Consider the following 16,032-nt stretch of genomic DNA (forward strand, 5'->3'; position numbering starts at 1 on the left):
GCTTTCTGAGTTATTTGGGTGTTAGTTCTTTGGCTCAGAAGTTAGAAGTGCACTAAATATTTTAAAATATATCACTCTGCATCTCTTAAAAGTGTCTTTACTGTCAAAGACTGAAAACTGTTTGGCAAACCAGATCAAGGTTTAACAGAGTTATAAAAAACTTCACATTATTTGCAATCAAAATAAAATATATTATACATAATTTATATGTAATTTTAGATTCATGTTTAAGCCATCACCTATTGAGCTACACTGACTTTTTCTCGTGGGAAATTAGATTTTTTCCTTTAAATATACAAGTAGTTTGAATATTTGTTTCAAATTTAATCAGAATTAGTGTCCTGCTCCAGCTGAGCACAGCACAACCCCTTCTCCCAGGCAGCCTTCTGCTGTAAAGCATCAAAGGCTGGTCTCATTTGGCCACTCAAGCTACCCTGAACACCTGAGAGAACCTCAGCTTTGTACTGGGGAGGTTTTGTGCATCACCTCCTCTTTATCTGCAACCACATCACTTTACAGACCTGACTAATGAGAACACAGCACAATTTGCTCATGTGATTTCCCTCTTGGGAGGTCCAGTTTGGAGGGGATCCCATGCAGACATGGGAGCCTCTCCTTTACCTGTCTGAAACTCTGCACTTTTGGAATATGGATTTGCTGCAGGAATTCATGACAAAATGTATGTAAAATGAATGAGTGTGAGTGACAAAGGAAAGCCAGGTAAAAATGAATTCCTGGAGGAAAACTGTGACAAAAGTGTCATCGTGCCCATTAATGTAATTATCGCTTTGAAATGTAGAGAAGTACTGAGATAGAGAAATACATCTTAATAACATGAAAGCAACCTGGTTTCTCCATTTTTACCTGCAAAGCAATTGGAAATTGAAAGAAAAAAAAGCTACAATTGTTAATGAAAAGGCTACAATTAACAGCATCAGATGTACCTACCTCTTGTGCGTATTTCTGAGTGAACAGTGGTGGAAACTTCAAATTCCTAACATCACTTAAGGTCTGCAAAAATATGAAGAATGACATGTAACTCTTCCAAAATCCTTTAATATTACCCTGTCCTTCAAAAATATGCAAATTATGCAAAGAAATCAACCTGCTGGAAAGAAAATCCTTTGTTTTAAAGTGTTGCTTTAGTGGTTTAAAATCACAACCTAGTTGAACAGGTGAGTTGCTGCTTCCCTAGGTATTGAGCCTGCAGCAGTAGGAGTTGTCTACAAGAATTGTGATCCGTAGTTTTAAATCAGATACATAAACTTGTACTCCTCACTTTAACTGAACAAAATCAACAAATCTGTGCACTCCCAAGATGGCCTACACCAGTACCAAGACACATGAAGCGACTGTCTCTGCATTACCAATGTGAGCACCAGTCTTTGTTTGACATTTAAGGAGCAATGAGAAGATTTGTCAGCAGTTTAGAAAGCACCTTGTGCTGGCCGTTTCTGGGTTTCTTTCATACGAAGGCCACTGGCTCCATCTAGTGACTGCTCTTCCCATGTTCAGCCAGAAGCACAGTATTCAGCACAAACTTTTTTGGAAGCATCTCCTTTTACAAAATCTTGAGCACAAAATACAAAAGTTTTAAAGTTAAATCAAAATTAATTTCGCTATTATTCCATTGGAAGTATAAAGTGACCAGTTAATAGTGATGGGCAACAGCCAAACTAGAACTGAGTTTGACGACATTAAAATGCTTCAGAAAACTTTTCTCCTGTTCTCAGTTCAGTCTGCATTTAGTGATCTGTTTTCCAGCATGTCATCTGGAAATAAATTGCACTGCTACTGACTGCTCGCAGCTTGAGACAGAGGCAGCTCTCATGCTCCACCTCTGGGGATTTTTCCAGCCAGTTGTCACAAATTCCTAGAATTTGCTGGGTTACTTGGTCAGGCAGAGCATGTTTTGCTTCAGCAAGCAGTGCTAATTCTTGGCTGATGCCAATGAAAACCTCAGTGTAACAACTCAGAAATAACTACTGAAGTAGCCAAACTCCAGAAGCTGGCAATGAAAGGGAATGGTTTCTTTTTAGCAAAAAGAGTGAAATGAGTGAAAATCCTGGAAAGTCAGGGCACTCTCTTGAAGTAAAAAATTCAAATTAGACGAAATTTAGGAATTTTCATTCTGATTACTTACTTTGCTTCTGTTCTTAGGAGAGAAACTGGAAGGGCAAAGCCTGTAATCCCTGCTGCAAGAGATCTGAGAATGCAGGATGGCTGTTTCCTGGGTATTTTGTTTCAGTAAAACTGATTTAGAGAAACTGAAACTGGTTTCATTGCCAGGGGTTCAAATTAAACACCAATTCCTCCTCTGGACTGTACTCCTTGTGCCATTAAAAAGTCAGATCATTTTAATCAAGAGAATGCAACAGATGAAGTACTTGGTCAGGCTGCTGTTCAAGTTGTTACTTACATCACTGCTAAACCCACTCCATCTTCACCTGAGAATATAAGGCCCCCAAGCACATTTAAATGATAAATACAAGTTTTAATGACTCTTTCTTTCCTGTACAGGTCACTGGTTGTCACAGAGGAGAGACCTTTCTGGCTGTAGTCCCTGTTCTCCATGAACTTGTTCCTGAGTAAGATGGATCTCACATTTTAATAGAAAGCAAGAGCTGTAATGCACCATCAAATATCTCAAATTCACATCTGGTGCAATGAATATCATCAGTTATGGGAAGACTGTGCTTGAAGCTGAACGAGACTCACAGCTAAGACTCCCTGTAGGAAAAGGAACAACCATTTTTCACCAAGTGCTCTGGGTGAAAAAGCACTGCAGATGCAAATGAAGGAAGAAATAATCAAAATGCACAGCATGGTTCCAATTCTTGAATGAAAACCAAGCTGGTAGGCTTAAAGTCACAAGCTATATTTGTTGCTTGAGTTCTTGGATACTGTAGTTCAATAATTTCTCTTACTTGGCTTGACAACAGAGGAGCTTTGTGAAGAAATTAAAGCCTCAATTCAACTGCACACATTAGGAAGACTGCAGTTTATTTTCAGTGATTCAGGGGGACTGTACAAGGCTGATAAAGAACTTGGGCTCCTAGCTGCAAGGCTCTTCTCCAAAGAAAACAGGACAGGAACCTCTTGCCAGTGTTCCACCAAGCAAATAGCTGTTTTAAACAAATGCTCAAGCTGAAGATAACCAAACACCACACATACCTTGACCCTCTCCATCTGTGTGCTGAAGGGATAGAGCAGCTCAAAGAGAATCAGTCCCAGAGAAAAGATATCCACCTTGTGTGAATAGGTGTTGCCACAGATCTGAGAAAGCAAAATCAGGGTCAGGGCAATCAAGCTACTCACTGGATTCAATTATCTACACAGTAAACAAGACCACTGCAAGTCCACCTGTGGAAGCCATCAGCCCTGTGCAGAGCTGAAAGCTGCAGCACAGGAGCATTGGCAAACTTCAGCAATGAGTACCAGGGAGCAAAGTTCTGATCCTCAGCTCCTCTGTGCTGCAAAGCAAAATGTTCCACCTTACTTAAACCTCATGCACAAAAGTGTTTCCTTCCTCAATTAACTGGTATCTTTTACAGCTGCCTTCCTATACTGCATTAAAACCAAGAAAAATTAATGCATCCTGTCTGAATAATTAGCCACTATTTTTGCTACAACAAATACATATATTTAAATATTCATTTTAAAATTCAATTTAGCTCAAAACTCTATTTTGATGAGAAAGAATTTAAGTGACTTGATTGCAATGGTTTACAAGGAGTGCCTAATCTCAGAGCTCCCAAAAATTCAGGGCTCTTCCAGGCACAGCTTTGGAGAAGAGAGCACAAACCTGTTCCGGGCTCATGTAGAGTTTGGTCCCTACTTGTCCTGTGTGCCTGGCATAAGCTGGCATTGGGGTCAGAACTGATTCCTCCTCCTCATCTTGGTCCATAGCAGTCACCAGTCCAAAATCCCCAACTTTTACTATGTCATCCATTGTGAAAAATATATTGGAAGGCTGAGAAAACAAAGAGGTGAAAAGAAAAAGTAAGTAACAAACAAGCATCTGTGTTTCAGTGGTTACAACACTTGGTTCTAACTCAGAGCTGTCAGGGTTAAAAACACTCATTGAACTGCAGTTAAGATAGCAGTTAAGAATTTTAACCATTCAGGAAAAAGGAATTACTCCTGCATTAACCATTGTCTCTTCCTGAAACTCAGACTGCTCATTTCTTGTCATTCAGCAGAGGTTTAGCAGCAGCACACAGGTTTGCTGAGAACATCCCAGAGCCAGCACTGCTGGGAACAGCACAGGTAAGTTATCCAGCTCCCCATCACATGACACTTTCACACTGCATGCTGCAGTTCCATCTCCAGGGCTTTTGTATTTTAATCCTTACGTGCTGAAGTCATTTGCTGTATTATTAACCAGCACATAGCTGTGATTAACTAATCATCTTAGTGTTAAATTACAGATACAAGGGGAACAAGGTCTGCTTTTCAGTGTAACTGTGCAGTTTAACGTGGCAACAGCTGTTTGCATAACAGAATTAACAGTTTATTTTTGACAGAAGCTTAAGAACTTTGCAATTCAGAAAGGCAGCAACAGTGATGATCTGGCTTAACTTTCCTTTAGCTTGTTTGCCACAAACTTTCCATGGCTCAGCCTATTGATAAAAGAGACTGGAACAGAGATGTCCCTTTGCCAATGGTGCATATCCCAGACAGTTTTTCAAGAAATTTGCTTCCTGGCTGATAGAACAGCACCCACCAAAAGAATGATTATTCCCTTGAAATATAACCATTCCTGCTGGGTTACAAATAGAAACAGAGAGTTTTGGGAGAAGAACAGTCTGATCCTGAAAGGGGAAGGAAGCAGCAGGATCCTGTACAGGGCCAAGCCGTGAAGAGGCAGGTGGTGCTGGGCAAGCTCCTCTCAGAGCTCCTGAAGCCTCGAAAGCTGGGAGAATAATGGTCTAGGCTTTGCTGGCATAAGCCCTGCAACAGGAGCAGGCAGACAGATAAAAGGCAATATTTTTCCACATTATAGATAAAGGACCACAAAGCTGACCTTCTTTAAAGTCCATCTGACTTCCTCAGTTGAAGACAAACCCATTGTGAGCATGAGAAACAAGACAGAGAAAAGGCTTCTTGTTGTTTTTTTTTAAGGCAAAGGCCACCTCTGAGGGAGGCACTAGAGAAACAGTTCCAGAGTGCTCACATCCTGCCTCTGCAACTGCCTTCTGAGCCAGGTCTTATCTCCTACTGTATTTCCCTGCAATGAATGTCCAGCCCTCTGGAGTCACAGTGCATTCAGGGCACAAAAGCCACTGTCCTGTAAACCCTCAGCATTTCTAGGCTCTGGCTGAAGCATTTACAGAGCACCCACCCCTCAGACCACACCCACATGGTCAAAAGTCTTGATATCAGAATTTTAATGCTCAAGGAACAAACATCTCCATTAGGAGTTTGTATCCCATTGACTTACTCTCCTCCAACAAACATAAAAGTCAAGATTTTCTTGCTTCCTGGGGAAAAAATTCCTCATAACAGAAAGTTCATTTCAATACTTCTCTGTCTGGACACAGACTGTCTCTGAACAGGCTGACACAGTTTCTACAAATAAGGGAAATGGACTCTCTGCTATTGCAAGATACCAGCAAGAATAAACAATCAAGATCACATTTGGGAAAAGAAAAAGCCTAAGGGAGAAGCACACAGTTTTGATTTAAATCATCAGAGGAGCAGAGTCAAATATAACCACCCTCTAGTTCAGTTATCTAGCCACCTGTACAAAGAAATTTTTCTCCATATTCTTCAGTCAGAATAAGAATTTTCATTTTTTCAGAGACATGAAAAAGCTTCTCACACATCTGGAATACTCTGTTTAATTCAATTAATGCTGCAAAATGTATCCAAGACTGTTCTTGCAGTTCTGTGAAACTGATAATTTCTTTTGAGCTGCCAAGCATGACCGACAGCTTATCCTAGGAGTAACAGTAAATGCACTTGACAGACAGACTTTCATTTCTGCACTTCCTTTCTTCAAAAGAATTTGAACTCTGACCTCTTCGCTTGCCCACATAATTCCTGCCATCTTGTCATTACAGTATCTCTGATTAGCAGGAGCCTAATTAATGCATTTTTAATGTGCACTGTTAATTAAAATATTTAGATTACTTCTTGGATCTTTTAATAAGCCCACATAGAAATGTATTTTCACACAGTCTACCAGCTTTTGTTGGTGCCAATGGGAGCAAGAACTGGCCTCTGCTGTCACTGAGCTCTGCCTGTAGCCAAGCCAAAGCAACTTTGCAGGTTATTCACATGTTAGTGCTGGCACCAACTCAGGGCTGCATGACCAATCCCTTGGACAAATTGCAAAATTAGATGAGATCTCTTCCTAGGACCTTCTGAAAAGTATGGAAAATAATTAAATAAACTGTATGTTGTTTTGACCAAATTAACACATAACAGACAAATAAACTTTGGGGTCCAAGAATAACATCTATACAAGCACAGAAAGTTTCCTGAAGGAGAAAGCTGTTCATCCAGGGAGACTGCTTCCAAGTTGGTTATACCAAATAAACAAAATTAAATCTCTTGTTCAAACTGCTGCCAGCACTGAACTTTTAACATGTTCCAACAAAACACTCCACACCTTTTGATTAAGACGAATACAGTTTTAAGTGAAGATCTACATAAGATTTACTGAACAGTGAGCTCAGTGAGACTGCAGAGGGCTACAACTGACAGTATTGTTAAGAAAGGTTATTAATTAACATGTTTAGCAACATATTTGTACAGGGATTTAATTATTTTATGGTCAGTTTCTCAAGCACTAAAGATTTGTCAGATAACTGGTTCAAGGTAATTGCCTAATGCTGATGGGAAAAGAAAATACTTGTAAGGACTCATGAGGTTTTCTAACTCTGACATATCCTTTGAGGATTATTGGATTTGAACCTCCTTTTAAGTTTCAGCAAAATTAGGCACTAGCATAGGAGGATCATGAATGAAATGAAAGAGAAGGTACAAGTTACTCCTGACTTCAGTTACACTAAACACCAGAGGTGTAAACCACCTTTCCCATTCCTCACTGTCTGGATGCTGTGAGACATTAAAAATACTGTGAATCCTTCAGAAAGCTTCATTCTGATTGCTGGCATTGGCTCACAGCTCCACTCCAGGACACTTTACATTTCAATCCCAGAGCAGTAATACTTAATTTTTACTTTCTCTAACCAAGAGCAATACTTCCCCTTTTAGGCTGTACTGCTGTAGAAAGAAGAAAAATACCAGAATTAGAATCACAGAATTATTTAGGTTGGAAAAGACTTCTAAGATCAAGTCCAACTGCAAGCTCACACTGCCAATTATCTGCTTCACTTGAAATAGTAGAACAGGATCCAAAATAGCTTTGTCACACAGCTTAGCACTGAATAACCCTGTACAAAGAACATGAATTAAAAATACCATAGGACAAATGCCACTGATCTGTGCCAGGTACAAGAAGTCTTTCTTGTAAGAAAGACTTTAATTGCAGTAACAAGTGATGAATGTTTATTTCCTGGAGCACTGCGCCTCCAGATTATTGTAGAGACATTAATTCAGCTTTTTGAACACCCGTGCTGAGGTCACCGAGAGGAGTCAGCTATTTTGGCAGGCTTTGTCTCCAGTGCCACATTCCTCCCACATACAGCAACCTATGGATACAAACCTTGAGATCCCTGTGCATTAATCCTTTGCTATGTAGAAAGTCAACAGCTTCAGCAATCTGCAGAAAGATCTGCAAACACTCTGTCCTTTCCCTCTCCTCTATGGTGCATCTTCTGCTCATCCAGTCTTTAAGGTTCTCTTTCCGGCAGAGCTGCATCTGGATGTACAGATACACCTTTGGAGAGGTGGGTTTGACTTTTTCTGCAGTGTTTTTAGAAAGGTCCAGGCTTAAACTTGTTGGCCTTGGAGGAGAAACAGAGAGGGGACTTCCTGAAGCCAATTTCTTGTTATCAGATTCCTTTGTACTTTTCCCTTTATCCTCAGAAGGACTCTCATTATGTGAAACATCAATTTTATCTTCCTTACTAGAGGCATTTCCGCAGCCAGAATCCTCAAACACAATAGAGGATGAGGTCCCTTCCTTCAGATGTACAACAGGAACAGCTGAAGGACAGATTTCTAAGGAGTGTCCCAGCTCATTACTGTTGATAGTACTGTCTTCTACATCACAGCCTGTAAGGACACTGTCCTGAAGGTTTAATAGTGGATCTTCTGAGTGCTGCAAGTCCCTGTTGTCTGTGTCAGAAAATTCCAGAGGGGAAAACTGGCTTCCAGATGAATCTGACTGACCACAGGGTATCCCCACAGACCTCACCCTCTTGGACGATGCTGCAGTAACTTCAATGTGTTCCTCTGTTGAAAATGGTTCTGTTGTGATCTTAAATGATGGGACATCCATTGGGCTGGGAGAACTGAGTGGCCAATCAGTGCTGGAAGATAAAGTTGAGAGATCAATACCAGAGAAATCGCAGTAGATGCTAATTATTCCACTAGAAATGCACTTCAAAAGGCTAGATTTTAACAATTGCTACCCCTGACACCTGTGTCATACCTCAACAAGGAATGACTGCCCAAGTGTGGGAATCACTAATAACCAGGATTTAGCACCTGTGTCATAGAAAGGATAATGTTTTCTCAAAAGTGTTGATAAAGGAATATTTAACAAGCTCTACTGCCTGGGTTCCTAATGTGCAATCAGCCTCATCTTCAGTTTGCAAAAACCCAGCCCTTTGGAACACGCACTGCAAGGACTATTTAAAGTGCCTTGGAAGAATTACAGCTGTGAAATGTTAATTTGATGCCTGAAATATAAAGGTCGCTGCATTCCAAAAATTGTGAGGCACGTTAAGATGTTATTATGAAACCACCCAGCACTCTTGTATTAGGCCTCATTCTATAAATGCCAACATACACCCACTTTTTCCTCTCTCTTCACAATCTCTAACTCCTTTATCTAATTCTCCATTTTTAATCTTTTTCTACCAAGCTTCACGAATCATCAGTCTGATTATCCCTCACATATTTCTGCTGAAATTAATTCATTGAGTACTGTATCAGGTCCACCTAACTGAAGACAATGAAGAGAAAGAAAGCAGTAGAAAGGAACAAAGAAGGCAGAGATGCCAAAGTCTGAAAATGAATCACAGCAACTGGATGAATGCTTCAGCCTTCCAATCACTACAAGATTCAGTTACACCAGTTCAATTAAGAACCATGTGATGTTTCCTAAGCTGAAATAAGGACTTTAACACAAGAGAGAACTATAAATCAAGAGGCTGATATATTTTTACCTGTTCAACTGAAAAGCTGTCAGGCTAAGTTAGCAACCATCTCTCCTAGATAGTCCCTCCATCTTCCCAGATCTTCTACCAGTTTTCTAGTTCTCTTGACAATCTCAAATGCAATTGTTAAAAAGAGCCTCATGAGTTACCTTTCATCTTTTAACCACTGCTCATCCATCTTCTCCTGCCATCTCTCAGGGGGAGCTTCCAGCCATGCATTGAAATACCGAACAATCCCTGGATGCTCGAGCTTAGCCAAAGCCTTGACTTCCCTCATCACCTTTTCACGAGCCAGCTCCCTACAGTTTGGGGTGAGCAGAAAAAGAAACATGGTCACAAAAATCAACAGCACAGCACAAAAATTTTAGCAAAAGGAATTTAGTTAAAGCTGCCCCAGTATATACCAGGCCAGTAGTGTTGCTTTTCACATCAAAACAAAAGTATGTCTGAAATTCCCCAGAGTAACTCCTTTAGCTTAGAAGTGTGGAGGAACAGAATGTGCTCATAATGGCTCAGTATTTAGTCTTCCCCTTTCACAATTTCATAATTACAGGCAGCAAAAACAAGAAGGAAAGGTTCATCTTCCTCTCAACTGTTCTCAAGGATAGAAAAAGGATTTTAAACAGAAATATTCTACAGGGATGTAGAAGACACTGACACAAAAGACAGACAGCAATATCTTAGCATTTGTTTTTTAACTGACAATAGGTAAGGAGATTGAATAAGGACCATTTCTGTTCTATGAACAGGAAAGCAGACAGCCTTCAGTCTTACTGAAGGAATAAGACTGTAACTGGATCAAATAAAGTCTGATGGTTTAACAGCTTTGAATATGCTTGGAAAAGAAGAATTTAGGCTACCATAAATCTCTGAACAAAATGTTTCATCTTAAATGGTCACACTTATTTACCACATTCAAAAAAAAAAATTAATTCTAGATTTCATAGCTTTACCCCCTCCCTCTTGCTGTTCTAACTTGAGATTTCCAGAAGCAGTGTCTCCCATCTCCCAGTAAAAGTAAGTGCTGCAAGCTCTGGGTAGGGTAATTCAGCAGCATGTCTTGACCACCTATGACTGAGAGAAAAGGTAGGGGTTGTGGTACAAGAAAATGAAACAAATGGGCAAATGGAGTCAAAAAAGTAGGTGAGGGAAAGAGAAAAGAAAGAGGAGATGGAATCAGAAAGGCAAGGAGAGGAAGGAGAGAAGCACATGAACAGCACTACAATAACTGGTCCAGTTCGCAAAGGCTCCATTAATCAAGGAAATCCCCTTGGAGCAGCATCCTCACAATGGGATCTACTATGCAAGGGTTTTAGCCAAGCAGGTCACCTCTGCTGGGATTGCATATGCCCAATTTTCTATGCCAAAACTAAGCCAGCCCCCCATTAAAAAGTATGTCATTCATCCTAATATAATAGCTGAGAATTCAGTTGAGGAGCAGATGGTTCTGTGTAGGGTGGGATCTCACCAATCATTCATTCTTCTGTGTCCCAACAAACCCATTCATTACCTGTTGGGCAATCGGATCCTCTTGATGGCATAGTTGCAGTCATCCACTTTATTTCTGGCTTCAAAAACCACTCCAAAACCTCCACGACCCAGACACTGAATTGGTTCAAAATCTGTCAGATATCTGGGAACAGAGGGGTATGAGGAAGGGACAGAAGAAGGGAGGGAGGATAGAGGAGAAAAATGCATTAGTATGGACAGAAAAATAAAGTCATTTATGACCATGACTGAAGTAGTTCTGTACAGGCAAAACATGCTGAAGGATTTGCAGAATTTCTTATTTTTCCCTGCTCACCCACTGTGAGCAATTCCCTATCTATGAAATGGACAGCTGCTAAATATCTATTTATGCAGAGTTTATCACAGGCCAGCAGGATTCATTCTGCATGCACTGGACAAACTGAAGAGGTTTTTCAGATCACTGTGTTGCATGCCTACTGGATCCTGAGTATATAGCCCACATTTCTATAGCTGAGTATTTTCTAAATCATGATTTGCCTTTAACTCTATCCCAAAAAACTGTTTCTGCAACTAGTCCTTCTAAACATTCCATCCAAAACATCACTGTTCTTAAATATCACTACTTTTCTTACTTTTCCTCATTTTAAACACTCCAGTTTTTACTTTCACTGAGTTACAAATGTACAGGAAATGGTCACATTTGCTCTGGAGTATGACATGCTCCTATTAAGCCTTCTGCCTTAACCAACTCTTTTGTAAAACTAATAACCATTTTATTTATTATTTATTTTATTATTTTATAGGCTGCTTATTCTGCAGAGTATATTAAATGTCATCTATTTCCATCTGCAACTGCCTTTCTCTGCCTTACACCATAAACACATCCACGATTAAGACCTACAAGATCCATAATTAACATGATTAAGACCTACAAGGATCAATCTCTTATTTTGCATATCAGCAAGAAATCTGAGAGCAATACTTCTGATCACATGTAATCTGTTGACTCTCTGGAATTTTGCAGACTAATCATAACTGCAATGTCCCACAAGTAACGGGGTCACAGAGTCCTTTGTGCCAGCTGCTGATTATCCTGCAGAGGACTGGGAGTTCCTAGGAGTTCCTAGGTAAGAACAGGTGAACACCTACTCTTTCTATCTCCAGACAGTATTAGCAGCCATACTGATTAAACACCCTGTTTATGTTGTGTTGAACAGACCTCACCTTGACACATATCCAGAGTTCTTGGCATCACTCCAGCTGTTGTCTTTAATGTCTCCACAAGTGGGCTCATACTTACAATCAGTCTGACACTGTGTTTCAGACTCCTTCCGCAGCTAACAAGGATTTCCAAAACAAGAACAAAACAAACAAACAGACAAAATCAACTCCTTGAGTGCCTGAGACTGGTTTGTATCCTAGACATGGCATTAAATAAATATCTCCAGACACGTCAGAAGCAGTCTAATCTGCTTGCTGAAGCAGTTAAGCAAATTGTATGTGGCAGCTGGCAGCCTTCACACACAGATTAAACAATAAATTTAGGCTTTTGATATTGTTATCTCATTAGTTATTAACTTATTAATATTACTCATTGCAGAGTCCAAACTGAAAGAAACAGCAAAAATAATTCCTTCTGTATTTGGGATTCAGAAAAAAATACTTACTCTGCTGTAAGGGTGGGGATGGAAGAGTTTGCGCACAATAAAGGTTGTGGCCACGATACAAAATAAAATGGTGCCAACAATTTCTTTCCACCAGTGAAGAAGAAGAACAGGATCCTTTTTGCGAATGTTCTTGTAATTTGTGTCATCAAAAAATCTAACAGTGATCTGATTGCTACGTTTATTTCTCTCCCTCTTGTAGTAGGGTAAGTAATAACCATTATCTGTGTATAAAACACACAAAGAGAACACAGATTTACTTGCAGGTACCTACAAAACAGCTTTGGCTTCTCATTAATAGCTCTCCTCAACAGACATGGGGTGTTTTTATTTTCATGCCCCTTGATTTTAAATGGCACATAAGCAAATTCAGTTAATTAGGGTTGTGGACAGCAACTAGGACTTCCTAGTTTTGAATCAGAATATCTTCCATATGGAAAACTTGTGACAATCATCCTGAGTTTCCAGCACTGTTAGCAAATCCAGAAAAAAGTAATTCCCAAGATTTTTCCACTGCAAACAACTCTCAATAGCAATAGCAGCACACACAACAGCTCTTCAGTAGCAATTCCTGGCACTTTGTTGTGCTTCACGTGGTGCCTCCATCGCAATCCACGAATCCTAGTTAGAGTAAAAATTTCCTCGTTCATTAAATATTAAAAAAATGCACATATTTAAGGTCAAATGGTCATTTATTGAAAATCACAGATAATAAAACCTAGGTATCAGAAACACTTCAAAGTCTGGAACTTCACCTACCATATGGGTACTGCAGAACCGACAGTGCTCCATTGCTGTACTCCTCATGGGAATACTTGTCATTGCTGAGACACTTATCAAACTCATCAGAGCCCACCAGCACTGGAGTCCTGGAAGGAGAATCTAAGCATAGAAAAGAGAAAATTTTCTGAGCTTTATTTCAAGTACAGACTGCTTATTCTGCAGAGTATATAAAATCTCCATTGTTTGTAAAATTCTGTTCTCACATTAATTTAAAGAGAACTCCAGTTGCATAATCTTATAAAATGCCTCTTGAATCGGATCATGAGAAGTAAACTTCCTAGAAGGAAACATTACAAAAGGTACTTTAAAATAACAGTTCCTTAATAATTCTCCCCTTCACTCATATTCACATCACTGCAAAAAACTTCTTCCTCTTTTTGTTGAAAATTTTTTTTAAGAAGACCAAACATTTCATTACTAATAAACGCCCTATCAAATCCCTAGTAAAAGAAAACAAGACATTAAACATTTAATTAGAAAAACATTAAACACTTATTAAAGCACAGAGATACTCCTGAGGTAGTTTACAGTTGGAAACATCAGACTAGTTTGAAACACACTGGAAATCAGAAAAATGTCCTGTCTTTTCTGAACTGAGGTAATAAATTAAACTCTGAATTGTTACTTACGGATTAAAGGTTTCCATTTGATTTTGGGAAGAGGAATAATTGCATTATCATTCCTGGATTCCAGAGCCTTTGGGTTGGTTGGGAATTTCTCATAAATTCTGACTGATGAGTGAAGATACAACTGGCCCCTGAACATACCTAAGTAATAAACAAGGAAGTGTATTAGTCTTTAGATTTGGTTCTCTTACCCCTGGAATAAAACTGCCTAGTCAAAATACATGGTTAAAAACATTTTTGAAAATATTCCTTCATATTCAGAGAACCTGAGATACTGAGTCTGATTGCTAGGCTCAATAATATCAGTAGGATCTTCCCTCTATTCCAGGAAAGCAAGAGTTCAGGACTTCTGATTATTACTGCTGGAAATCTGGTGCTACAGGAAAGTGCCAGCAATTTTTAAGAGCAATAAAGGAGTTTGGGATTTGCAGAAGTTAAGACCTCATTCAAACTTCCTACCCTTGTTAATGCTGCACAAAACAGCCATCACGAGGAAGGCTGGATCAATCTGGCCTCTTCCCACTGTTACTCTTTATCTGTTTTCTAACCATTAACTGGAAAGCTACAAGGTGCAAAGACTCAGAGAAAAAGGCTAAGGCAAACCAAGTCTAAGAAAACTAAAGCACTTTTACTTCCCAGAGACAGCTGAGGAGGAAGACAACCTCGAGGCACTCTATTTCAAATTGTCACAAACCACATCCAATGAATCCTGACAGCTGGATGAAAACTAAGCCATGTAAAATCTTATCTGAATTTTCTTCACAGTAAGTTACTGCAATCAGTGTACAAATCAATAGGCAATAAGGCTGTTTTGTTAGCTGTCAACCTGCCTTCTAAAGTTTCAAGACTGTTAGTCATTTCCAATGTACTGAAACTACAAAGCAATGAACATTTCAGAATCAAAATGGAAAAGATTTATGGGTTTGAAATCTACCAGTACAAAAAGATTTGCTTTACTATAACCTCAACAGAGAAATGAATAATGTTTGCTACAGAAAATGCTGCAGTTGGTGTCTCACCCAAATAGACACTGGATTCTGTGGCCCCTCTGGCAGCTTCCACAAGATCTTCTTCATCTTCCAGTACCTCATTATTAGCTGTGTAACTCATGTCATCAAACAGACTTATTGGAATTACTTTGCCATCCTTAAGCAGCCATGCAGAAGCAATTGGAGTGCAAAACTGAAGGGGAAAGAGGTAATTGGAAAATTAATGTTGTATTAATGAGCTATTAAATAAGAATAAGAAAAAAGTGCTTAAATTTCTTGTTTAAATTTTTGTAACAGATGCAGCAGCTCAAAGTCAGAACTTCAGTAAAAAAAATTACAAGCAGATGTGTGCTTCTTTACAAAGACAGTGCCTGAAACCAAAGATGAAAGACATCTTCAAAACGTCTACTTTTGTGATATTTAATATTCTGTCTTTCCCCCTACCTGGTATTCCCATTCCAGATGTCCTCCTCGTCTGTTAAAAGCCATCACCTTCCAGTCAGCCACAGAGACCTTTATCACTGTGTCTTTCATCATAGCTTCCTGCTCATCCACATCTGAAATAATTTTTGTTTCTTCTTTGTTCATAGTTGATTTAAAATTGCTCTCAATGTATCCTGCTCTAGTTTCAATATCTGGGACATAGCGCAGCTCAAAGTGACCAACACTGAAATTCCACCTCAAAGAAAAAGATAAAACCTTTGTAGAAACAGCTTTTATATTCCAGGGAAGTCCAAAGTCCTCTGTGCAGAAGATTTCTAAACTGAATTACCTATATTTGGGCCATATTTTCATTATAAACTTTCAGACTGTCAAATGAACAAAACTGTACTAGGAGGGGAATGCTTATCCAGAACACAAATCAAACAAGCTGGGAAATGTTGTCCAACATGATGGGTGAACTGAGAAAAAAAGCTGGTAAAGTAGGGCCAATGGCATTAAAGGTTTAGTGTATGAAGAGGAAAATTAAAATCATCAAGTACTACAGCTGGGTCTGCTTAGTAAGAAAACCTTCTGTAGCTGATGAAAGCAGTAAGCACAATGCTGCTAGGAAGAAGCATTCTAACAAGCCATTTTTCTCTTCACTAATTTAGTGGATTTAACTGGAAACAAGATTTTTAAAACTGAGAAAGGGGCAATGCTTTTTTTGTTTAACGACACATACAACCTAACTCAGATCCTTTGACAGGTACTTCATGAAACT

The 16,032-nt window shown here is 39.3% G+C and overlaps 1 protein-coding gene across 1 annotated transcript in view; it reads right to left on the minus strand.

The window, feature by feature from the left end:
- Positions 1-16,032, minus strand: part of EIF2AK3 (eukaryotic translation initiation factor 2 alpha kinase 3) — a 42,069-nt gene that overhangs the window by 1,310 nt on the left and 24,727 nt on the right. The window contains exons 5-16 of the mRNA XM_015625415.3: positions 15,273-15,507; positions 14,859-15,021; positions 13,843-13,980; positions 13,190-13,312; positions 12,434-12,654; positions 11,991-12,103; positions 10,807-10,929; positions 9,446-9,595; positions 7,676-8,444; positions 3,806-3,973; positions 3,175-3,276; positions 949-1,011 (exon numbers count right to left, since the gene is read on the minus strand). Coding sequence (XP_015480901.1) covers positions 949-1,011; positions 3,175-3,276; positions 3,806-3,973; positions 7,676-8,444; positions 9,446-9,595; positions 10,807-10,929; positions 11,991-12,103; positions 12,434-12,654; positions 13,190-13,312; positions 13,843-13,980; positions 14,859-15,021; positions 15,273-15,507 — 2,368 coding nt within the window. The remainder of the gene's footprint in view (positions 1-948; positions 1,012-3,174; positions 3,277-3,805; positions 3,974-7,675; positions 8,445-9,445; positions 9,596-10,806; positions 10,930-11,990; positions 12,104-12,433; positions 12,655-13,189; positions 13,313-13,842; positions 13,981-14,858; positions 15,022-15,272; positions 15,508-16,032) is intronic.

Source organism: Parus major, chromosome 4, assembly GCF_001522545.3.
Source record: "Parus major isolate Abel chromosome 4, Parus_major1.1, whole genome shotgun sequence".
NCBI classification, from domain to species: Eukaryota; Metazoa; Chordata; class Aves; order Passeriformes; family Paridae; genus Parus; species Parus major.